This window comes from Aedes aegypti, chromosome 1, assembly GCF_002204515.2.
Source record: "Aedes aegypti strain LVP_AGWG chromosome 1, AaegL5.0 Primary Assembly, whole genome shotgun sequence".
NCBI classification, from domain to species: domain Eukaryota; kingdom Metazoa; phylum Arthropoda; class Insecta; order Diptera; family Culicidae; genus Aedes; species Aedes aegypti.
Window position 1 is genome coordinate 63,895,897 of NC_035107.1, and position 25,113 is coordinate 63,921,009.

General features: G+C 37.8%; 1 protein-coding gene across 8 annotated transcripts in view; it reads right to left on the minus strand.

Moving 5' to 3' along the window:
• The window catches only part of LOC5570746 (kinesin heavy chain), an 80,451-nt gene extending 56,544 nt beyond the window's left edge, over window positions 1-23,907 (minus strand). For 2 of the 8 annotated variants that reach the window (XM_021838000.1, XM_021837964.1), the window contains exons 1-2: window positions 23,732-23,907; window positions 11,084-11,603 (exon numbers count right to left, since the gene is read on the minus strand). In XM_021838000.1, coding sequence (XP_021693692.1) covers window positions 11,084-11,230 — 147 coding nt within the window. In that variant the 5' untranslated portion in view covers window positions 11,231-11,603; window positions 23,732-23,907. Of the gene's footprint in view, window positions 1-11,083; window positions 11,604-23,021 lie in introns of all 8 variants that reach the window. The other 6 variants (XM_021838004.1, XM_021837978.1, XM_021837991.1 and 3 more) reach the window with 4 other exon arrangements.
• Between the last annotated feature and the right edge of the window lie 1,206 nt (window positions 23,908-25,113).

The following is a 25,113-nucleotide window of genomic DNA, read 5'->3' on the forward strand; positions in this document are numbered from 1 at the left end:
TCAAAGAATCTTGAAAATGCTTCTTTCAAATTTGTAAAAGCATCTCCTTGAACCTTGATCAGAAGCATGAAAAAAGCTTCCTAACGAATTTTGAAATGCTTACCCAGAAGCTCGGAAAATCTTTCCCACAAGCTTGGAATAGCTTTTTCCCACGAAGGTTAGAAAAGCTTATCTGGAAGCTTGGGAGATCTTCCCCAAGAAACATGGAAACGATTCCCCAGAAGCATAAAAAAACTTCATCTGAAGCAAGGAAAAGCTTCTCCAGATGCTTGGAAAAAGTAACTCAAAAGCTCTAAAAGCTTCCAGAGGCTTGAAAAATGCTTACCCCAAAAAGTTAGAAAAGCTTTCTCCTAGAAGCTTGAAAAAGCTTACAAAGAGACTTACAAATGGTTTCCGAGAAGCTTTGAAATGTTTTGTTCAAATTTGGGAAAGCATCTTCAAGAAGTTTGAAAAAGCTATCCCAACTACTAATTAATAATAAATTGTATATGCTACCGAGGAAACATTTGCTCCAAAGCAATCCTGCCTGGGCGTTTTCTTAGATATTGATGGAGCTTTCGATAATGTGTCTTTCGAAATCTTCTACAAAAAGGTACCAATTGAATTCATTAAATGATCAAAACCGACATACACTGAGAGGCAAAATAAAGTGCCCACCTCACCAGTTTTCGAATTTCTCTCATTGATTTGGTTCAAATTAAAGTTAACACATTTAAATCTTTTTTGATATTTTATTTTTGATATTCTTTTAAAGTTGCACTTACGAAATTTTGATAAAAAAAGAATTTTACTCAAAGAAAATGAAAATCAATTTGTATTGAAAAAAAAAATAATAAAGTGCCCAATTCCTTCTTGGCCCCAGAAAAGATGATTTAAGAAAAATAAAAAGCAATTTAATAGTTAATTTGTCCTCCTTTGGCCTTAAATACTTGCTGGAGGCGTTTCGGCATGCTTTTCACCAGGTTTTGTAGGTGTTGTGGTTCTAGTTCTTCCCAGGCGCGCTCCAAGGCTTCAAAATAAATATTTTTGTTGGTAACACCAGTTTTGTCAACCCTGGCATCGAGAATCTTAGCTTAGCTTAGCTTAGACTGACTACACATATCAATGGTTGCTATTCCGTGATTGACCGAAGTCAGTGAAAATGCACAAAGAATCAACTAGAAGTTCGGCTGGGATTGGCCATAATCTTCTTCAGTGTGCATAATTCAGTGCCTCTATTTATACAGGGTCAATAACGGCGCCGGCCACGTCCTTGCAGTCAGGTGGGATTGGGGGAAGGAATTTTAGTGTTTAACCTTTGCTTTTTGGAGACCGTGTTTGCCTCTGCATCTCCACAAAGGTTACTGGGAGGGATGTTTGTTAATGGGGAGGATCGTTGGGTCATAGGATTCACTTTGATAAGCGATTAGACCATGATAAACAATGATTTGTGAGATATATACATGCTTATACGTAAATATAATATTTTCATTTGATATGAACAATTTCTATGTAGAGGAAAATTATGCCGACACTTGAGGTGACGAACCATTCAAAGTTTGTTGAACAAATACCTCAATGTAACATTCCTACAGCTGTCAGGACGAAAGCATGTGTTATTATATTTTACTAATTTGAAAAGAAACAAAAAACTCGATTGGTTGGGACATCATAGAACACTCTTATTCTTATGCCGACACTTACAGTGGCGAACCATCCAAAGTTTGTTGAATAAAGTGAACCTTTCGCAAGTCTACACTTGTAGTGTCGAACCATTCAAAGTTTTTTTTAATTACAAAAATAAAGGTATATAAGAGGTGTTCTGAAAAAAAATGTTAAACATAAATAAATCATGAATCAGAGTTTGTGTCGACACTCACAGTGACGAACCATCCATAGTTTGTTGAAAAATCATATTTACATCCCACCATTGTAACGATTGAATGTGCAGTCATACATATTTTATAGATTAGAAATAGTAGCATGAAACGAGCTCACCAATTGATCCGTTATCCTTGACTGAGCAGCCACAATCCACTTTCGGCTTCACTTGTTTGGTCGGCTATAAAAAAGCACTCAGGAAAAAAAAAATAAGCGCGCGACCCAAAAAGAATAAAAAAAAACCGTTCGGGCTTTCTTGACGCACTGCCCAGGAGCAAGCGTCAAGGTCGAAGGATCAAACAGAACTAACCGATCGCGGCACTTTTTCAGTTACTCCAACCGAACTCACCGATCACGCCACTTTTTCACTTACTAGACCAACGCGCGACATGTTTGATCCTGCCCTCATCGCTCGCCCCGGCAAAAGCAAGTGTCAAGGTCGAAAGATCAAACAGAACTAACCGATCGCGGCACTTTTTCACTTTCTTCAACCGAACTCATCGATCACGCCACTTTTTCACTTACGAGACCGACGCGCGACATGTTTGATCCTGCCCTCGTCGCTTGCTCCGAGAAAAGCAAGTGTCAAGGTCGAAAGATCAAACAAAACTAACCGATCGCGGCACTTTTTCACTTTCTTCAACCGAACTCACCGATCACGCCACTTTTTCACTTACGAGACCGACGCGCGACATGTTTGATCCTGCCCTCGTCGCTCGCCCCGGCAAAAGCAAGTGTCAAGGTCGAAAGATCAAACAGAACTAACCGATCGCGGCACTTTTTCAGTTACTCCAACCGAACTCACCGATCACGCCACTTTTTCACTTACTAGACCAACGCGCGACATGTTTGATCCTGCCCTCGTCGCTCACCCCGGCAAAAGCAAGTGTCAAGGTCGAAAGATCAAACAGAACTAACCGATCGCGGCACTTTTTCAGTTACTCCAACCGAACTCACCGATCACGCCACTTTTTCACTTACTAGACCAACGCGCGACATGTTTGATCCTGCCCTCATCGCTCGCCCCGGCAAAAGCAAGTGTCAAGGTCGAAAGATCAAACAGAACTAACCGATCGCGGCACTTTTTCACTTTCTTCAACCGAACTCATCGATCACGCCACTTTTTCACTTACGAGACCGACGCGCGACATGTTTGATCCTGCCCTCGTCGCTCGCCCCGGCAAAAGCAAGTGTCAAGGTCGAAAGATCAAACAGAACTAACCGATCGCGGCACTTTTTCAGTTACTCCAACCGAACTCACCGATCACGCCACTTTTTCACTTACTAGACCAACGCGCGACATGTTTGATCCTGCCCTCATCGCTCGCCCCGGCAAAAGCAAGTGTCAAGGTCGAAAGATCAAACAGAACTAACCGATCGCGGCACTTTTTCACTTTCTTCAACCGAACTCATCGATCACGCCACTTTTTCACTTACGAGACCGACGCGCGACATGTTTGATCCTGCCCTCGTCGCTTGCCCCGAGAAAAGCAAGTGTCAAGGTCGAAAGATCAAACAAAACTAACCGATCGCGGCACTTTTTCACTTTCTTCAACCGAACTCACCGATCACGCCACTTTTTCACTTACGAGACCGACGCGCGACATGTTTGATCCTGCCCTCGTCGCTCGCCCCGGCAAAAGCAAGTGTCAAGGTCGAAAGATCAAACAGAACTCATTTGTCAACCCTGGCATCGAGAATCGCTTACAAATTCTCGATGGGGTTGAGGTCTGGGCTTTGTGGAGGCCATTCCAGCGGTTTAATCCGACAAGATCGGAAGAAAGACTTGGTCTTCTTGGCAGTATGCTTCGGGTCGTTGTTCTAGATAAATATGAATTTCTCTTCAAGGCCCGTCTGGATCAGCGAAATCTCCAGATTTTCCCGCAAGATGTTGATGTAGGAATCTGCCGTCATTATTCCGTCGATTTTCACGAGGCTTCCTACTCCACTCCATGAAAAACACCCCCAGACCATCACATTTCCTCCTCCATGCTTCACCGTTCCTTGGATGTGGCGCTCTGCACCACACACGAGCCCGCCGCTTTCGGTTAAACAGCTCGAGCTTCAGGAGCGCTACATCCAAGGAACGGAGACGCATGGAGGTGTGATGTGATGAAATGTGATGGTCTGGGGGTGTTTTTCGTGGAGTGGAGTAGGAAGCCTCGTGAAAATCGACGGAATAATGACGGCAAATTCCTACCTGGGATCGAATCCCATCCCCGAGATATTCATTTATAATGTCAGATTTATAGTAACGAATTTCTTTGGAAGGGAAGTAAAACCGTTAATCCCAAGCTGGGCTAGCCTAGTGTTTATAGTACCACAGATTTCCTTTGTTCAGAGATTAATTGTTAAGATTGTTAGGATTCCTCAGAAGTTGCAAATTAAAAACTACTGTTTCCCTTGGTTGGGCCCTTGTTCATCGAAACGTTGAATGTAATACTACTAATTCCGAAACGTCCGAAAAAAATATGATTCCTTAGAAAATCTTAGAACAGCTTTTATTGTTATTCTTGCTGTGAAAATTTAAAATATCTTTAAATGTACATACACCTGATTCTGTTTTTGCACGGGGTATGCGTACCGTGCAAAAAAAGTTTTCAGTTCAAAATTTCAAAAACCGTGCAAAAAAAGTAACACCACTTCTCGACGTTTCATGAAAATATAAGGTTTTGGCGGAAAAAATGTATGGAAACTTTTTTTGCCGTGCAAAAAAGGAATCGGGTGTATTTTTAAAAGGATTCTCTGAAAAAAATAGGAAATATTTTTCAAAGAACCTTTTGGATTTGTTGTAAAGATTCTAGATGTTATTTGTGAAGGAATCCCTGAAGTCAACAAAGATTATTAATTCATGCAAATCATATGTAAAAGAGCTAAAGGAGCTCCTAAAAGATTGGCAGGAAGCGTTTCTTCACGAATTTTTGGAAGAACTGTCGGAGAAAGTATTGCTGAAAGATATTAAAAAATCGTGAAGGAATTTCGGAATCGGCTTTCAGTTATTCAAATGAAGTTATGCACAAAACTGCTATAGTACAAAGATACGTGTTCCTATTTAAAGAACCTTACTTTCTTGGATGAGCTTCGACTGAGGTTTTGTTATTGAAACAATGTTGGCTGAGCAGTCTTTAAGGAATTAAAAACGCTAGTTTTTTTCCCGACGTTTCGGTCCGTTTGGGACCCTTTTCAAAGGTTCTTTTACTACGGTTTTCTAGTCAAGATGGCTTTGCTAAACTCTAAAATGTCATACAGAGTTTAGCAAAGCCATCTTGACTAGAAACCGTAGTGATTGAACCCTTGAAAAAGGTTCCAAAAAAGACCGAAACGTCGAGAAAAATAAAAAAACTAGCGCTTTTAATTCCCTAAAGACTGCTCAGCCGGTGGTAGGTCATTTGGCATAAAGTCGTTTGGCATAATGGTCGTTTGGCATAATGGTCGTTTGGCATAATGAGCCTGAAACCATGAATTTCTCAATTTTCGTTTTTACGTTTCTATTGAATTTTTCTGATGACACCAGGCTTGTGTTGGAGACAATTGATACAAAATGGCACTTTATTCAACAATCTTGAATAAATTTAAGCATATTAGGAAAGTTATTGTCAATAGTATTTTGTTGTTTACCCAGAAATTACCCTTCCTTCAAATATAAATTCTTCTTTTGAGTTTCGCTATTGGAAAAACATGCTGTTTTATCAATTCTTTCCAGATGTGGTGTTAGAATGATAATTATTTTAGAACCTGCCAATATTCAACATATACTTTTTTTGGGGCAAACGCGTGATCTCCTTCCGAGATATGCTGGAAAAAATATTATTTCAATCACAAATTTTCCCTTCTCTCGATAATAGACGGTGTTTTTGGTGTACATTACCAAATAAGAATTTATATTGAACCGTTGAAAAGTTTTTCCACAAATATTTTCTTTTAAAGTTGTGTTGTTCATGCTGTGAAAAGATTTTTTTCGTTAGAGTCTGAAACGTTTTAAACGAAAGATAATCTGCTCTCGTATAAAGCCTATTTTTGCAATAAGTCGCATTGATAGATCTTTGGATTAGAGCTTTTGATATTTTGTAAAAAAAAAAATCATTATTTTATCAAGTAATTTTCATCGAGTGTTACGTCCAAACTGGGACAGAGCTTGATCTGCAGCGAAATATTCTATGAGCGTTCCCTTGATGAACAACTGCGAAATTTTCTTGCCTATTTACTGTTTTCAAATATGTATATCGCAACAAGCTCAAGGATACTCTATGTTCTGAGATGTAGAGACACGTCACGAGTTTTATTCAGTAATGCTCTATAATGTCACAACATTTTTTGAAATTCTTAGCTTGGATAATCTCTGAACGAACACCATGCTTGTTTAGAACCTACCAAAATTATTTGCTATGGGCTCGGTGGTGTTGATCTCGGTAAAAGCTTAAAAAATGCCGATTTTTATTTTAAGTCAATCATTATGCCAGACGGCCATTATGCCAAACGACCATAATGCCAAACGACTTTATGCCAAACGACTTTATGCCAAACGGGGTACAATCGCTCAGCCAACATAGTTTCAAGAATCTTACTTTCGCAAAGGGAACTTATTTCTAGAGATCCTTGTGGACCTAGTTTTTCCTACTTTCAGCAAACATGAAACAGCAAACTCGCATACCATGCCCCGTGCATGCGTGGTCGTTAATGCTCGATTTTTTCACATATTTCATTACGCCAAAAATGGACATTAACGACACCCATCACTACGTAACGTATTTTGCTTGGATTTTTTTTATTTTGTGTGCGCTATCTCGAGGACGCCCACCCACTTCCTTCAGCGTTACAAAATTTGTGAATGGGCTCTAACGCTATCGTTGCTACACTCATTTTTGAGTTAACTACCAGAGATGTATGTACTGTCGCAATAGATGTTTCTGTTGGGGACATCAATAGGAAATACGTCTATGGTTCGGTATATTTACCACATGACGAACTATCCCCAACGGATGATTTCAAACGAGTTGTCATACACTGTGTAACAAAATGCCTTCCGCTGATTGTAGGCATTGATGCCAATGCTCATCACATCAACTAGGGCAGCTCAGATATCAATTTGAGAGGCTCCAGTCTGATGGAACACTTACGTGGTACAGATTTTGGATTACTTAACAGAGGGAATCGCCCAACCTCCACCCATTGAAAATCCAAGTGATTTGGATGATGCCCTTGCTGCTACAACATCCTTCATTATAGAAGCTATTGAAGAAGCATGTCCTCTGCGGTCTGTGAAGACTACTGACCCTGGTGAATTCCGATCTGACTAGACTCAGGAATCAATGTGGAACAGACGCCGTTCAGCTCAGTCACAAAATCCTTGCAAAATCTCAGTCACAAAATCCTTGCAAAATCTAAGGATTTCCAAGTGAACGAAATTCTATTACCTATTGGTGACTTCGCTTCTTCTGATGAAGAAGTTTTAGAATGTTTATTTAATTGACATTTCTCCGGATGTGTAGGCATAGACATAGATGAACCAAATGTCTTTTCATGTAGTTACGAGTCTGGCTTCGGCTCGCAATATCGTAACTACTGAATCGATTCAATGGGCACTCAATAGCTTTGCTCCTTTCAAATCTCCAGGAGCAGATGGGACTTATCCTGTTCTGCTCCAGAAGGGATTTGAGTTTATCAAACATGTTTTGAAAAAGCTACTTGTAAGCAGTTTTGCTACCGGATATATTCCCAGATTCTGGCGTGATATAACTTTAAAGTTTATCCCGAAAGGAGGACGTACGTCGTATGAAGAAGCAAAGAGTTTTAGACAAATCGGTCTGACTTCTTTTCATCTGAAATGTCTGGAACGCATTGTCGACCGTCACATCCGTGATGTCTATTTGGCGAACATGCCTCTTCGTGTCAATCAACATGTTTACCAATCTGGAAAGTCCACAGTTACTCTTTTACACAAAGCTGTATACGATATCGTGAAATCTTTCGCTCAGAAGCAATTGGATGTTTTCTTGGGCTACCTACAATGATTACCAAATCTTCACGACATTGCGGCAAGCTGCGATTCGGAGATGGAGTATTTCCTGATGATGAGGGGAAGTCATATCACCATTAATTTCATTGAATCTTATTAATTTCATTAATTCATATTAATTTAATTAATTCATACTAATTTCATTAATATACTTAGTTGATTTGTGTAGATTTTGTCAGTTTCGCCGAAATCGCGATTTTCTCTCTAATTGCATATTAAAATGACCTTCAGAACGAGTCTCTGAATGGTCTGCCAATCTCGCTAAGCTCTCGAATCGACGATCAGCAGTATTTTCAAATGAGCTTGTGCACAAGACTGCACTATGGTCCAGGAATCAGTTTTACGCGGAAAGATGCATTTTGAGCTTTAGAATCAAACATTAGACAAAAACGGTCTTCTACAAAGTTGTTTGTATTAGAAAGGTCCTTTGTTTGGTGTTATTGAAAATTAGGGTGGACCACATTTTCATAGAAATTGTGTAACTAACTTTCTTATTTGTAGAAATTATATAATACATGCTTCAGCAAAGTTGTAGACCATTCAATTTCAAGCAACTTTGTCAAAAATAGTTTTTTTGTATCTCTTAAATTGTCCTATTTAGAGCTATTTTCCTACGGTGACATAGGGTGGTCCGAACAAAACTGGTTTTCTGGCTCTAGAGTTTTCAATTCAAATTTCTCATCAAAGTAGTCTATGAAACACTTTTAGAGCTTTAAAAAATGCGTAATTTGGTGAGTGAAGAAACTCGCTATCTCCTTCCGTTTGGGAGTTATTGTTGTTTTTCTCTCAAAAACATGCCTACTTTGATTGAGAATATCTCTGATTGGGGCAAACATAAAAAATATCTTTTGACGGCATTCAAAAGACAAAATGAAATTGTATATTATATCAAAAAATTACAGATGTGTTATTTTTGTAACTCTAATAAAATGTCTTGAAAAACAAATATTTTTTATCACAAAAACTTAAAAAACTTTTGAACTAAAATAGATATCAACGATCTTTTCGCATGAAAATTTGCGTTTTATTAAGTTCTAAAAGTCGTTCATAGACCACTTTGACGAGAAATCTGAAATAAGATAGATAGGGCTCTAAAACTATTTTGAAGATTTTCAGAGTATGTATTTTTTTATTATTTTGCATTTTGAGCATGTAAATAAAATTTTAGACAAAAATGATCTTCTACAAAATTGTTTTTAAAAATGTAAGCTGTCATACTGTGTCATTAAAAACTAGGGTGGTCCACAATATCACACAAATCATAATCAACTTTTTTATTTGCAAAAATACTGGTATATACTCTTCAGCAAAGCGGTAGAACTTGAAATTTTGATCAACTTTGCCAAAAAAAGTTTTTCTGTAGCTCAAAGTTTGACCAATCTAGAGCATTTTTTCGTAATCATCGCAGGGTGGTCCAACAGAAATAAGTTTTTCAACTCTAGTGTTTTCAATATTAGTTTCTCGTCAAAGTCGTCTATGAACGACTTTTAGAACTTATCAAAACACAAGTTTTTATGCAAAAAGATTGTTGATATCTATTTTAGTTCAAAAGTTATTTAAGTTTTTGTGATAAAAAATATTTGTTTTTCAAGACATTTTATTAGAGTTACAAAAATAACACATCTGTAATTTTTTGTTGTAATATACAATTTTGTTTTGTCTTTTGAATGCCGTCAAAAGATATTTTTTATGTTTGCCCGAATCAGAGATATTCTCAATCAAAGTAGGCATGTTTTTTAGAGAAAAACAACAATAACTCCCAAACGAAAGGAGATAGCGAGTTTCTTCACTCACCAAATTACGCATTTTTTAAAGCTCTAAAAGTGTTTCATAGACTACTTTGATGAGAAATTTGAATTGAAAACTCTAGAGCCAGAAAACCAGTTTTGTTCGGACCACCCTATGCCACCGTAGGAAAATAGCTCTAAATAGGACAATTTAAGAGATACAAAAAAACTATTTTTGACAAAGTTGCTTGAAATTGGATGGTCTACAACTTTGCTGAAGCATGTATTATATAATTTTTACAAATAAGAAAGTTAGTTACACAATTTCTATGAAAATGTGGTCCACCCTAATTTTCAATAACACCAAACAAAGGACCTTTCTAATACAAACAACTTTGTAGAAGAACGTTTTTGTCTAATGTTTAATCCTAAAGCTCAAAATGCATCTTTCCTCGTAAAACTGATTCCTGGACCACTGTGGACTGCACTGCCCATAACTGCATACTTGTAACATTCGACAAAAGTAGGCATTGAGTAAATGGAATACTAAGTGTGCATTTTATGGCAGTATGAGAGGAAACTAAAATTTCTAAAAATTATCAAGAACTCAAAAATGCTTATTTGAGGCTGATATTTTGTACAGCTCATATCGCATACTAGGTGAATTGTCAGAAAATAATTCTGATAGAAATTTCATTGCTTTCACATTACGAGGCTCATTTATAATCTCAATGTGACTGTTATGCAGTTATTATTACCAATGTGACAAAACAACTTGATATTTTTTTCCAATTTTCTAGATTAATCTCACAGATTTCAGTAAGTTGATCGAATGTATTTATCTTTTGATGACTCTACATGGTATTAACTCCATTTTGTCAAAAATGTCGAATGTGACTGTTTTGCAGTTATGGGCAGTGCAGTACCTAATACAATGACGCGTGGGTTTGCTGTATAACGCAAATCAATACTGACTAATCGATTGGTATTATTTAGCTACATTTATTTTGAAGCAGTAATCGAACATTGTGGTCTGAGTCGTTGAAGGAATTTTTGGGGACAATTGAATTGTGTCACATACTACACCGCACTAGTGGAATACAACATATTCTCACGATTGAATCAAAACACCAAAACGTGTTGATGCGTGGTCGTTGCAGGTCAACGCATTAATCAGCCAATGATCCCGAAAGAGACCGAAACCAAAACATCACCATCAGCTTCATATACGTGTTATGTTTTCAATTCTCATCAAACGAGAAAAATCGATAAGCAGCCAGCGGTCTGTCTATCTATCTCCCCGCTCAGCCCAAACTGCATGCAGACGGGACCTACCCAGCCTTTGAGAATGAATCATTCTATCTTCCGATTCCCTCCCACACACGCGGAGAGCAAAACACTCCGCCCGCAATTTGCAGTTCCCACCCGTTCTTACATAATCCCGTCCCGTCCGTCGTTTTTTCGTTTGCATGGTACTCACCCCTATCGAGATGCAGTTCTCCTCCTGGCCCGAGGGAAACTTAACGATGAACTTCGATCCGGCCCGTTCCTCGCTATCGTTCAGCGGCCGGAAACGGCACACCACCTTGATGCTATCCTCGGCTGGAATTTCTCGATCGCCCGACATTTTTCTGCGGCTCTTTTGCTCACGCTCTCTCTCACATACAGGTCACTATTCTACGATGCTTCGCCGATGTCTCACTCTCTCGTGAGAGAACCGTCGATACCGTTGTTCCGACGAGGCTCAGGCTTTTTCTTCTTTTGCTCACTTCGAGAAGAAAACTTTCTTCCGTCTGATTTTTTTTTCTTCTTTGTGGATAATACACTTTTTTCCTCAAAATTGACTAAACGTAAAACAAACTTTCCGTGGACGTTCCAACACGAAGAACACACGAACTTAAAACCTGGAGTGAAATCAATTGGTGGACACTCCTCGCACTAAAGAAACACTTTCCACCAGCCGATCTATCTTGCCGACTGCGTTGTGGTGCTCCTCGTTGCTGCAAAGTCGGTGAGGAGAGAAATCACAATTATTTTTCACGCTCGCTTGGTTTCGATTTTACCATTATCGAGGGGGGTCATCCACAAGTTACGTGCGAGATTTTTCAAACAAAAAATGTATTAAATATTATGTGTCCTCCATAGCGTCAAGGATATGACTTTCTAGAAAATGTTAATTAAATTCCACTTTGAATAAAAAATCTTCAGAAATTTATCCAGAGATTCATCCAAGTGTTTGTAGAGATAGCTTTGAATGATTTTCTACGAATTAGAAATTATTCAAGTTTTTATCAAAATTTCCAAAAGAGTTCTAGATAATTTTTCTTCAAAACAAAAAAAAAATCAACCAAATAGATACACTACCCGTCATATATACGGACTCACTCAAATAAGTATTGCAACACACAGCTGAATATTGAATCACCCTGAAAAGTTTAGCATCACCTCAAAACAGGTAATTTCACATTGCTATATCTCGAGATCCTTACGACTTACAAAGAAGCGATCTTCAGCAAAGTTGTTCAGGGGATCAAGGATATCCGGAAAGCGAACAGTTTAGTTCGCGATTTTGCCGCTAGGTGGCGCTAGTGAGCATTTAAAATTGAGCATTTTGAACTAGTTCTAGCTTGTGATCCATAAGAGATAGAAAGATCGGGTCTTCGGCAAAGTTGCTCAGGGGTTCAATGATATCCGGAAAGCGAACAGTTTGATTCGCGATTTTGCCGCTAGGTGGCGCTAGTGAGCATTTAAAATTGAGCATTTTGAACTAGTTCTAGCTTGTGATCCATAAGAGATAGAAAGTTCGGGTCTTCGGCAAAGTTGCTCAGGGGTTCAAGGACATCCGGAGAGGGAACAGTTTAGTTCGCGATTTTGCCGCTAGGTGGCGCTAGTGAGCATGTAAAATTAAGCATTTCAAAATAGTTCTAGTTTGTGATCCGAAAGAGATAGAAAGTTCGGGTCTTCGGCAAAGTTGTTCAGGGGTTCAAGGACATCCGGAGAGCGAACAGTTTGATTCGCGGTTTTGCCGCTATGTGGCGCTAGTGAACCCCTGAGCAACTTTGCCGAAGACCCGAACTTTCTTTCTCTTATGGATCACAAGCTAAAGCTACAGTGATACCTCCATGAGTCGATGTTTTATAACTCGATATTGACTCATGGAACCATACTAAAATCAAAACTTCATGGTTACTATGATGGTCCGCTTAAACAGCTTTCCAAGGCATTTGTTTCCACGACTCGATATTTCCATGAGTCGATGGTCCCTTCAGATATCGACTCATGGAGGTTTGACTGTTGTTCAAAATGCTCAATTTTACATGCCCACTAGCGCCACACAGTGCTTCGTCCCTTGGAAAAAAGTCAAAAAATCAACTTCCATATTCGAAAGAATCAAGTAGGCCATGATGTTGACATATGTTTTGAGCGTGTAATACAGATACTAGAAGGTTCGTGCGCTTATCAAAACAAGCCAAAACACCACGTGTTGACAAGTTGTTTCATCGTTATATATATATATATATATAATTCATTGTTTTTGTGTCAATCAAATCCCTTTTTAATTCGCTTTATTCCCATACTAATCACATTGTCAAAGTGAAAGCGGTTAAGGATCGTGTTGAAACTAGTAAGTAGGAGTCATTCCGTTTAATTTTCTGTGATATATTTTAAAAATTGTAGAAAAAGATGCTTCTGAACAATAAGCTCTTTAATACAGAAAAAAAATTAAAACTTCTATCTTCTTCTAGCGCATACAAAAAAGTACTTTAAAGTACCTTTCTGAAATCCACTTTAAAATAAAATTTGAAGTATTTTTTCAATTTCTGAAAGTGATTCCAGCTGCATATGTTTGCCGATTGCATGTCATTTTATGATTTTTAGGTTATGCTGCCACAATCATCAATAAAGATTGTTTCAAGCAATGGTATTCTGCCAATCCACGTATTCGAAAAAATCATGTTGTGGATTTCATGTACGGTGGTTAGGGCACTGATTCTTTCACCCAGATATTTGAAAACAAGCTTAATATGTTGAGCAAATTTTAGTGCTGCAAAATACACCAAAAATGGGCTTAATATAGAAGATCATACGATATTTTTGTGAAGCAAAAATCCGACTGATTAGCAAAGCCAGTTTTGCTTCCGCGCAAACAGAAAATTGACGATGCAGAGTTTTCCAATTCGGATGTAAAGACTGGCATGGGAAGGCCTTTCATACCGTTCAATGAATGTTCATGAAAAACCTATATATACCTTATCAACAATATTGAACCTGAAGAGCTCGCGTTCGTAGCCTATGTATCAAATTGTTTCTAATAATCATCAAACAGAAACCCACAACATTTCAACTTTCTTTGTAGAAAAGAAGATAATGATTCGATTGATATGTTTTTGGATGATTAATAGCTGGTAAATGAATTGTATTGCTAATAAAAATAAATTTTATATAACCTTTTTTATTGGGTTTGATTTTAGTCGTTGGAATAATCCGTGCTTTAATATGTTCATAGAAATTTGGTTATTGAGACACTTTTACATTTACGCATACCACATAGATCGTTTATGCAAACGACTCAAGTACTTTTTCATGCGTTTTTATTTTAAACATTTATTCAAAATCGAGCACTGTTCTATGGTGTCAAATGTAAAACGTGGCGTATAAGCCACTTATGCCATTACTGATGTGTCATTCATGCCAATAATGAGATTTTTTGTGTATAACGACTTTCTCCTCAACTTCGTAGGGCAAAACCGCATAAAACATCCAGTTTTGACTTTTGTCCCCACGTGCCATACGTTCGAAGCACTGTGCGCCACCTAACGGCAAAATCGCGAACTAAACTGATCGCTTTCCGTATGTCCTTGAACCCCTGAGCAACTTTGCCGAAGACCCGAACTTTCTATCTCTTATGGATCACAAGCTAGAATTAGTTCAAAATGCTCAATTTTAAATGCTCACTAGCGCCACCTAGCGGCAAAATCGCGAACTAAACTGTTCGCTTTCCAGATGTCCTTGAACCCCTGAGCAACTTTGCCGAAGACCCGAACTTTCTATCTCTTATGGATCACAAGTCAGAACTAGTTCAAAATGCTCAATTTTACATGCTCACTTGCGCCACCTAGCGGCAAAATCGCGAATCAAACTGTTCCCTTTCCGTATGTCCTTCAACCCTTGAGCAACTTTGCCGAAGACCCGAACTTTCTATCTCTTATGGATCACAAGCTAGAACTAGTTTGAAATACTCACTTGCGCCACCTAGCGGCAAAATCGCGAACTAAACTGATCGCTTTCCGGATGTCCTTGAACCCCTGAGCAACTTTGCTGAAGACCCGAACTTTCTATCTCTTATGGATCACAAGCTAGAACTAGTTCAAAATGCTCAATTTTAAATGCTCCCCTGCGCCACCTAGCGGCAAAATTGCGAACTAAACTGATGGCTTTCCGGATGTCCTTGAACCCCTGAGCAACTTTGCCGAAGACCCGAACTTTCTATCTCTTATGGATCACAAGCTAGAACTAGTTCAAAATGCTCAATTTTAAATGCTCACAAGCTAGACCTAGTTTGAAATGCTCAATTTTGCATGCTCACTAGCACCACCTAGCGGCAAAATCGCGAACTAAACTGTTCGCTTTCCGAATGTCCTTGATCCCCTGAACAACTTTGCTGAAGATCGCTTCTTTGCAAGTCGTAAGGATCTCGAGATATAGCAATGTGAATTAACCTGTTTTGAGGTGATGCTAAACTTTTCGGGTGTGATTCATTATTCAGCTGAGTGTTGCAATACTTATTTCAGTGAGTCCGTATTTATGACGGGTAGTGTATACCCAGGATTTTATACCAAGTAATTTTCTTCAAGGATTTCTTTGATATGTTTCTTTGGGGACTCCTTTGATTCTTCTATAAATGTGATGTGATAGTTTAGTTAGTTTAGTACATTGCTGAATAAGCCAATATATTTAAAAATGGTAATGATCATTAGCCTGGTACACGGTTATATGAAAAATTTAGATTCTCGCACCAGTCCACTTTTTGGATAGCATTTAGGTCCCATAGCAACTGTGCAAAACTTGAGCTCGATCGGTGAAACTATATTTTAGCGCCAGCCGTTCAAAATTTGTATGGGATTTACTATGGGAAAAATTACTTTTTCAAAGAAAAATCGACAGAGGTCACTCATTGCCCTCTATAAAAATTCTGACAGTTAGAGGAATACCTTCAGAATTTGCTCTAGCTATACCTTAACTACTACCTCGAGTAATTTTTACGGTCCAGTAGTTTTCAAAAGGTTTACTGAGAAAAAAAATCGAAGAAACTATTTCAGAATGTCTTCCACGTATTTTTGGAATATAGATTATATTAAAAACATTACTACACGATATTTTTTTCCAGAAAATCTACAAAGGTTTATTCCAGAGAAATTCATCTGGGGATTTTTTCAAGAAAACCTAGAATACCGACACCAATTTCTTGAATTATTCTTCAAGGCATTTTCAAATGAATTCCTACAATAAAACATCCACATTTTATTTCCAAAAATTGCTCAAAAACTTCCTTCAGGGAATATTTGGATGAATATACTAAATACTCTTTCAGAAATTGCTCACTAAATTTGACCAGATATTACTATTGAAATTTCCACGGTATTTCATTCAGTTATTCCTCCAAACTTTTAAACACAAATTTCGTCAGAGATTTCATCCGATAATTTACTGCAGTATATTAGCGTTAGCGTAGTTACGGTATACATCGTAGATTGGATACCAGCAACACAGACAAACAGACGTCACACTCTCACTGCTGTCCATCGACCAACTTTTTAACGTTCGATTCGAATATATGCAAGGTGGTCAATCGACCGCCCGCAGCGCTCGAGTCGTTTTTGTTCGTGTTTGACGTTTACACACTACCGCCACCTGTTGGTCCAACGGCCACATACAGTGTTTTTAGCATTGGGCATACATGTTTTCGCGACTATGATTTTGATCGCGATTTGTTCTAAGTGTTGCGTCCGTTTCTCTGTGCTAGCAACGTTTATGTTTATTATGATAACCTCGTTCAGACTGCTTTTTAGGAACAAGGCTGGGGAATAAGCCTTAATCTTAAATAAGAATACCAATAGCATAAACATCGCTATTCCCGACCACGTTGATGTATTTTTTACTTAATGAGAGACCACCGACTCAGCCACGCCATCATAAGTGCTACGGAGTTGGAGGTTGGATGGAGTGTAAGGTCAGGATTCGCATGAAAAGCTGGCGATAGACTCCGGGCATTTGTTGGTTAAGTGTTTTAGTTTAATCTCTTAACTTAAATTATGTTTCACGTAATACTGATGGATTACCCGACATTTTCTGCGCAATAAAAAATAAAAAGTAGAATCGCCCCCCTTAGAGTCTAGGGTCATCGATTTATTCTGAACTAACTTAAACCCTTAACCAACAAATGCCCGGAGTCTATCGCCAGCAAATAGGACAAAAAATACATAAAACGCTGAACCTAAAATCGGCGTCGGAGAAAATGTAGAGAAGAAAACTAAAAACATATTTTCTATCCGGTACGAGCTACTTGTTTCTTCGTGAACCGCACCGAAAAAAAAAACAGAAGCACGAATCAGCCCCGTTGTAGATATTACAATTTATTCTTGCGGAACAAATTCACCGAATCACCAAACAGCTAATTATGATCGGGGTTTACATATTATCACAAACCGCAAGCAGCTAGGCGCGGGAAGCTAAGGTAAACAGTTGTACGCCATACTAGAGCCATCAACGCACCACAATTTTTCTTCAATCTTATCAAAACATAGTCCACAAATAATTTTCTGCAGAAAATTATACAGAAAAGCGATTGATTCTTTTTGCCAATTATCTTAGGCATTTGTCTTGAATTCCTCAAAGATTTAATAAACATTTCAAGGGTTCTTTCAGAGAACTTTGTGAGAGTTAATCAAGGGTAACTTTAGTGTTTTTGAGATACCTGGAAAAATACCTGAAACATTTCTCGTACAATTTCTTGAAGAAGCCCTAAAGGAATCTGAGGAGAAATTCTAGAGTAATTCCTAAAGGTATTGGACATAATGTCCTCTTATCTGTAATAGGTCAACCATCTATTACCAACGTAGTCGTACTGAAAATCAACACTTAGCAACGATTCATATGTACTGAATTTATTCGCGCCAGCCATCTTCAATACAGCTAGTTTCATAATTAATTGGTGAGAAATTTTCTCACTAATTCAATTCTCTCAATTCTTTAAAGCGCTACCGTGTCTTGGATATCAGCATAATTGGATTCTCGCCATCTAAGTCATAGGTATTTAAAACTATATAAAATAATTTATATCTATTGAACTAATTGCACTGCCCATATTCGCAGTACAGTCCCATATACATATACAGAAGTATAGGCAATCGATCAACTACAGTCATCTCTTCCTTACTCGATATTGAAGGGACTATCGAGTTAGGGAGGTATCGAGTTATAGAACACAAAACCAATGCCACTGCGATCCAAGGAACCATCGAGTTTGCCATGAAAACCAACTTTTACTGTGGTTCTCTTACTCGATATCGAGATACGGAATATTGAGTAAGGGAGAATTAACTGTATCCTGATTTGCTTTTGTATTTGAATTTATACTTTACTTTATCTGCCCCTCTAGAAGAATTTAATCCCCTTTCACGTTTTTTTGAATTTAACTGAAGACCAAACAGGAAATAAAAGTTCTCACAAGGAATTTTTAGAGAATCCAACCAGACATTTATCTTTAAAATATCTCTCGTCAAAAGTCCCCTTAATAGTCGAACCTAGATTTTTTAAAGAGTAACACAAGAAATTACTTCAGAGCTTCCACCATAAACTTCTTTAGAAACTCTTCCAAATATTCTTTCACAAAGTCCTAAGCCCTCCAGGAACTCAACAAGTAGTTTTTCCATCAATTTCGCTAAACACCATGTTTTTTGCCATCGATTCAGCCAAATTTTGCTTAAATTTGCCAAGCTGATATTTTTAGCAAATTCAATTGTTGAGCTTCAGTAGAAAACTGCTGATTTTTCAGCGTTCTGCACTGAAGTTCATTACTTCAAATTTACTAAAAATGTCAGCTCGGTTCAGCAAAATTTTGCTAATTTCAGTGTTGGAATTTCTCCAAGAATTTGACAGGGATTTTTTTTTAGATTTCCTTCAAGATTATCGTACAGATTTCTTTAAGATTTAAAACAGGAATTTATCTTAGGATGTCTTTAGGAATTACTTAAAAAAATCCTCCCAAGATTCTTTCATAAATTCTTTTTGAAACTATTTGTGAAAGGAAGCTATCAATGATTTTTTTCGATACATTTTATTTTCAGGCGTTTCTCCAGGAAAATGTCAAGAAAAATTTCAGAAATTGTTGAAAAATTCCGGGAGTATTTTTTAAGAAAATGAAGGATTTAAGGATTTTCTGAAGGAAATTCCTCTAAGCATCCCATGAAAAATCACTGGAATATTTCTGGAGAAGGAAATTTATGAAGGAATTCCTGGAAGGATCAGGAAAATATTCCAGAAAAAATCGGTGAAGAAAAGTTTAGAACAAAGTTTTTCGCGAGCAATTTCAGAAAAAAAAACTCCTAAAGAACCTACCAACTATTTCACTTGCGTCGAACCAATAACTCCGAGTTATTGTTTTGCCATTCAAAGAACTTGAATTGCCATTATCATGTTTGTCCACGACCAAATTTCAGTTATTTGTTTAGTCATTTTATCTCTTTTTTTAACAAAATTATAACAAGTTTAGTTCTCAAGTGATTCGCCTCTAAACGGGTTCAGTACACACTCAATCTGTTCGGTAAAAATAACTGGGTTTTGGAACTACCGAAAAAGTCAGTAAACTAAAAAAAAATGCCAGAAATCGAAAAACAGAGATTTGTCACTGAAATTTTGCAGAGAGGTTTCTTTTTATATCATATATCGATAAAAAATAAAACATGGTGAAATTTGCTTTTCAATTACGCGTGGCGACAGTTTTCATTTTACTGACTTTTTCGGTGGTTCCAGAACCCAGTAAAATTTTACCGACCCCTGTAATTTAATCTAAGTGTGTAGGAAGATCTGCTAGAGTATCTACGGAAGGAATCTGTGGGATAATCAGTGAAATAAAATTGCAGAATACATCCTGAAATAATCTCTGCGAACATTTTCAGAACTAAGTAATCCCTGTGGAAATTTTTGGATGTATGTGATGTTCTTGCGAATCAGAAACAATTGAGGGGAATAAGTTCTCCTCTCTACGCAACCGGATTACACAGCAAATTCCTGTAGGCTAAAATCAGCTAAATTTTGTGATCATACATTTTATGTTATGTGTTAGGTGGATCGATTCGAGATGTTACATATGTACATATTACTTAAATTGTTGAATCAACCAAAATCATTGATAATAATTCTTCGAGCTGTTTAGTAGAATACCTATAAGAAGATGAAAAAACCGAATTTAGTACTATACCATTTAATTCCACTAGAGTTTGTATCCTTTGACAGATACGCGTATTTCGACCTCAACTGCAAGGCCGTCTTCAGTGTCGTGTACTAAATTCGGTCGAAAGTCGAGTTTTTCATCTACTCAAAATCATTGTCTATTTCTTGGCTGGTAGCAGGTCTCTCTGCAGAGACTTGGTCTCTCGTTTAATACAAGTCTCCAAAGTTCTTTTTTACTTATTTTGCTTGCAGTGAATCCTGTTGAATAATTATAAAGGTTTCAGATACTATTACAAGAATATTTCACAGGTTCATTAGGTATTTCTTCTCAGCTTCATAGAGGAAAGCTCCAGGAATTCTGCTAGTGATTTATACAGATTTTTTACAATTTACCTTCAAGAACTCCTCCAAAGATTCCTCTAAAAAATTTACCATCAATTCAAGACCAACAATTGAAAAGGCCTCAAGTCCAAAATGTAAACAAATCGGGTTTCTGCTGATTTAAGTGTATAAGAGCCTATTCTTACTGTAACATACAATAGTCATGCAAAAATATGCATGAAAGTTGAAAAATTATCATTTTTCTAAAAGGCCCCATCTCATTTCCCGATAATTAGGATATTAATCGTAAATGCGGCCTTTTCCCAAAAAGGCCCCATTTCTATATTTACTTGAAACCGAGTTGAGGCCTATTAAACAAACATCAAAATTGCAACTAAAATTACGAAAAAATGTTTCAAATTTACTTAGCAGATACAAGTTATACTTCAGCCGCTCCGCTCCCTGTATTATTTTACACAGCGATAGTTTCAACAGCGAACATAATCAAATTTTCTGTCGGGTTCCTGTGAAGTGATGTATTTTGTATCATACTACCTAATAATACCTGTGTCAGCCTGTCTGTACTTCACAAATTATCAACAAAAACACGATTTGGTTTCAATTTCATGAAAAATAACGTTTAATTGCAATATTATATCAATTGAACCAATTTTCCATACATTTTCTCGACGACAAACTCGCGTAGCACATACATAATGTTCATGGATGACGAAGGGTTCAATCAATCACATATTTAATCGACCGCACGAATCTTCTCTTGCTGTAGGGATCTCCATGTACTTTACTTCACCACTTAACACTCTTCTACACTTCAAATTTCTTATTTCATCTTCAATTTTGAATGATTTTCAAAAGGCCACATCAGAAGATGATGAAAAAACAAGCCACAACTAGAAGGCCTCAACACATTTTAGAGTAAACAAAGGCGTCAACTCACAGGCCTCATCAGCGTCGGCCGGCGTCTATGGCCACAAATGAAAAGGGCTGCACAGCTTTTGGTGAAATAAAAGCCTCATTTCCTTTGACTCGTTTTTTTAGCAGGATTTTTTGCTAAAATGATAGTAATGAATATTCATAGCTATAAATCAGTTTATCCATCGACTTTCTGGACGATAAAATAACATACAATGCTTAAATTCATAATATAAATTTGATTTATTGTTTGACAAAACGAGATTGCATTTTTCTCATTGTTTACTTTTTGGAGATGAGGCCTTTTGAATTGTTAGTCTTGAATTCTCCAAGAAATTCTTCCTGAGGTGTTTTAAGGAATGCTTACAGATTTTTTTTTAATTTCCTCCAGGAAATCCTTGAGCACTCCAACATTTCTACCTCCTAGTTATTTTCACAAGGATTACTGATAATATTTTCTAAGAGACAATTTCAGGTTGTCCTCCACATATTTTTCGACTTTAAAATATCTTCCAAAGATGCCAAGAGGAATCATGTCTCCGTGATGCCTGTTAGGTTTTGTTTTCTTGTTTCCTGTTCGGTCTCCTTTTTCAGGCAAGAGGTCTCTAAATGTTCCTATTTTCAAGACACTTAGTCGATACGAGCCCTGTTATTTTCAAACTTTATTTTGATTTTATTTTCATTGCATTATTATTGCCTGTATTCTACAGTAGGTGTGTTACATTTCCTAGAACAAAATTCTGGAGATTCCTCTGAAAAACCCCTTGGAAAATCACAGAAGGAATTTTTGCAAGAATTCTATAGGGAATCAGTAAAAAAATTCTCAAGGGTGCCTGGAGGAATTCCTGAAAGTATTCTAGTAGAAATGTCTGTAGAAATCACTTTTTCTCTGAAGCTTTTCCTCGAGTAATTAGAAAAGAATTTCCTGAAAAACCTGTGGAATCCAGGACGTCTGGTCAATTTATGCAAAGCCATTGTTTAACAATGTCGATGTGCCCAGAAATAATCGCGTTCATCTTTGAAAAACTTTCATCCTTTTCAACTTTCTGGGATCCTTTTAAGTTTTTTACCAATATTCACTGCCAGGAGAAAAGCAAGAAAGTGATTTTAGAGATCTTCTGTTCAAAAGAAAGACTTAAAATATTGACCAAGTATCTAAAAAGAGACTTTCCTCCAACCCTGCTGCGAAATAGAACTTATGTTTAGTTCGAGATCTCTTGAAGCTATCAATTAAACTTCTATAAAATTTCGTTTACGCTGTAGTCAAATGTAATTTTATTTAGGTCGACGAAAACCTTTAGGTACAAGGTAGCCTTATTTCTAGGACTGTCAATTGCAGTCATCAAATTGCATGAATTAAATTTCATCATTTATTAATCTTAAGACATAATTACCCTTCTCACGCCGAGGACCTGGGATCGAATCCCATCACCGAGATAGTTACTAAAAATTTCAGTGACGACTTCCTTCGAAAGGGAAGTAAAGCCGTTGGTCCCGAGATGAACTAGCCCAGGGCTAAAAATCTCGTTAATAAAGATAGAAAAAAAAAAACATAATTACCCCTGGATTGAACTCCAATCCAGAAAAACATAGTAACAAAAATTAACTTGGGTTATTGTCCTGACCAAATTTCAAACTCCATGCCCTCATTAAGCCCTTACGTAAGTTGTGGATGACCCCCCTCCCAATGGAACAAAAAGAAAACTAATCACTGTTTTTTTTTCTCCACACACAATCGTGTGCGGATTCAAGTGCCGTTGAACCGTCAAAAAATTGCACTTTTTCTTCGTTTTTTCGTCAGCCCGAAACGGGACCCGAGTCCGCCACGGCACACCTTCTCAGATGACGGATGATAATCCAAAAAAAAAATAGAATAATGTCCTCCCCAACAAAATAACCTCCGGATCGGATGGATGGAGGAAAATATCGATCTAATTTTTCCACTAGCTTTGGCTTCCGACCGCTGTCTTCGTCATCATACCTTCAGCGCACCTCACTCTTCTTTTCCGACGGCCTCCGGACCTGCTTCTTCAGGTCGATTTCCGCTTCTAGACCTTCGTTGTTCCAGCACCGTAAACCAACCAAGTGTGAAGGATGGAAAAAAAATGAACTAAAAAATTTTCAACATGACCACCGGAGACGGAAACGCAAAGAAAAAACCGAGGAAATCCGGAACTTCTTCAATTTTACACTCGATCACCACTGCGGCATCCCGTTTAGCACTTTACACTAAATTTCCACACCAAATTGGACATTTTCACCGCAGTTTTCTAAATTTTCACCCGATCGAAACTTTCGGTCACTGCTTTTTGCTGCTACCGCAGAGCGATGATGGTGAAAAATGGCTTCTTTTGCACTACTTTTTCGGTTCTCGCTCTCTTTGCTTGCGTTGCGTGACGTTATCTCTTTTTGTTTGACTCACCACTCACCGAACACGATTGTGTTCTCACTCTCTTTCTCTTGATGGCGCGGGGGCGGACAGACAGACAAAGGGGAAGGCGGCGGGGCAGCCAGCCAACAACAACTACTGCTCCCGTTATTTTCGTCTGTTCCACACGGCGACCGACGACTGCACCGTTCGGTCTCTCGAAATCGACTGAGCAGGAGAGTGCGAAAAAGAAAAGTGAACGACGACGATGAGACAAAAAGTAGCGCAAAAGTAAACTGACAGTAGCGCATTTCGGAAAACAATCCTTGCGCATTGTAGGGGTTTTGGATTGAAAGTTGGCGTTCTTCAGTGGTACTCGCCTATTACACTAGTTTACAAAATAAAACAAATTTAATGAACTTTACCTTAGTTCAATTAAGGTGAAGATGCAGCGAAGCCAAACCTCAAATTTTCAAAGGCACAAATCTAGTGAACTAAACAGCTGTTCAAGCTGAAAACTTAATCGATTAAGTTTTCAGCTCAAACCACTAGTCTGGTTCTCTAGATTTGTGCTCTTGAAAATTGAGGTTTGGCTTCGATGCATCTTCACCTTAAGTTAACTTAACCATTCGACCTCCATTTTTGATGTTGAATTGTACGCTGATTTTAAACAGAGATCCATTTTTTTTAAGTAGAACCGTTTTCGAGATACTCTCGTATTTTAAAATATTAAGGGTATTCACTTAATGGCGTAAATTCTCGCGTAAATCATGTAAAGTTGGTAATTTCAAACATTTCACAGTATTGCCGCAATCGCAGAATCTTTCATCTCATTCAGATTGTTGAAATTCGATATCCAAGAGCGCCTTGGTGATGATAACAAAACAAATGTCAACAAAACAAATACCCACGAATTCGTTTTCGTTGGTTTTTAGGTTTTTAGCAATTGAGAGGAAATTAATAGAGAATCATTAACATTTTGCAATTTAAGTTATGCATTACTCTTCTATTTCTAGCGGAGACAAGCTTGTGGCTAAATGATGTCCGGTGATTTTTTATCAGATTGAGTCTCTAGGTGCACTCTTTAATACTGCTGATTGGTTTTGGAAAGTGACTTGGGACCAGGTGCAAACACTGAGTCTCTGATATTGGATGCTGCTGTTTAATATTCTATTGAGCTGATTCACACAATTTGTTCTTTGGGAAGGTACCTACCGGTGAGGCTGTCGGACGAGATCAGCAAGTTAAACTACAGGCGCTAAACACTAATTTGTAAGTCAGAGATATTTTTTTTCCATTTGCACATATTTAGTGCGAGAATATACAAAATCATGCACCTTACAGATATCCTTTGCGTTTATGCGAAAACTGCGGAATAGTTTCCGCAAGTACGCTAATGGGTCAAAGCGGGTTTTCATCACAAAATCAGTATCAAA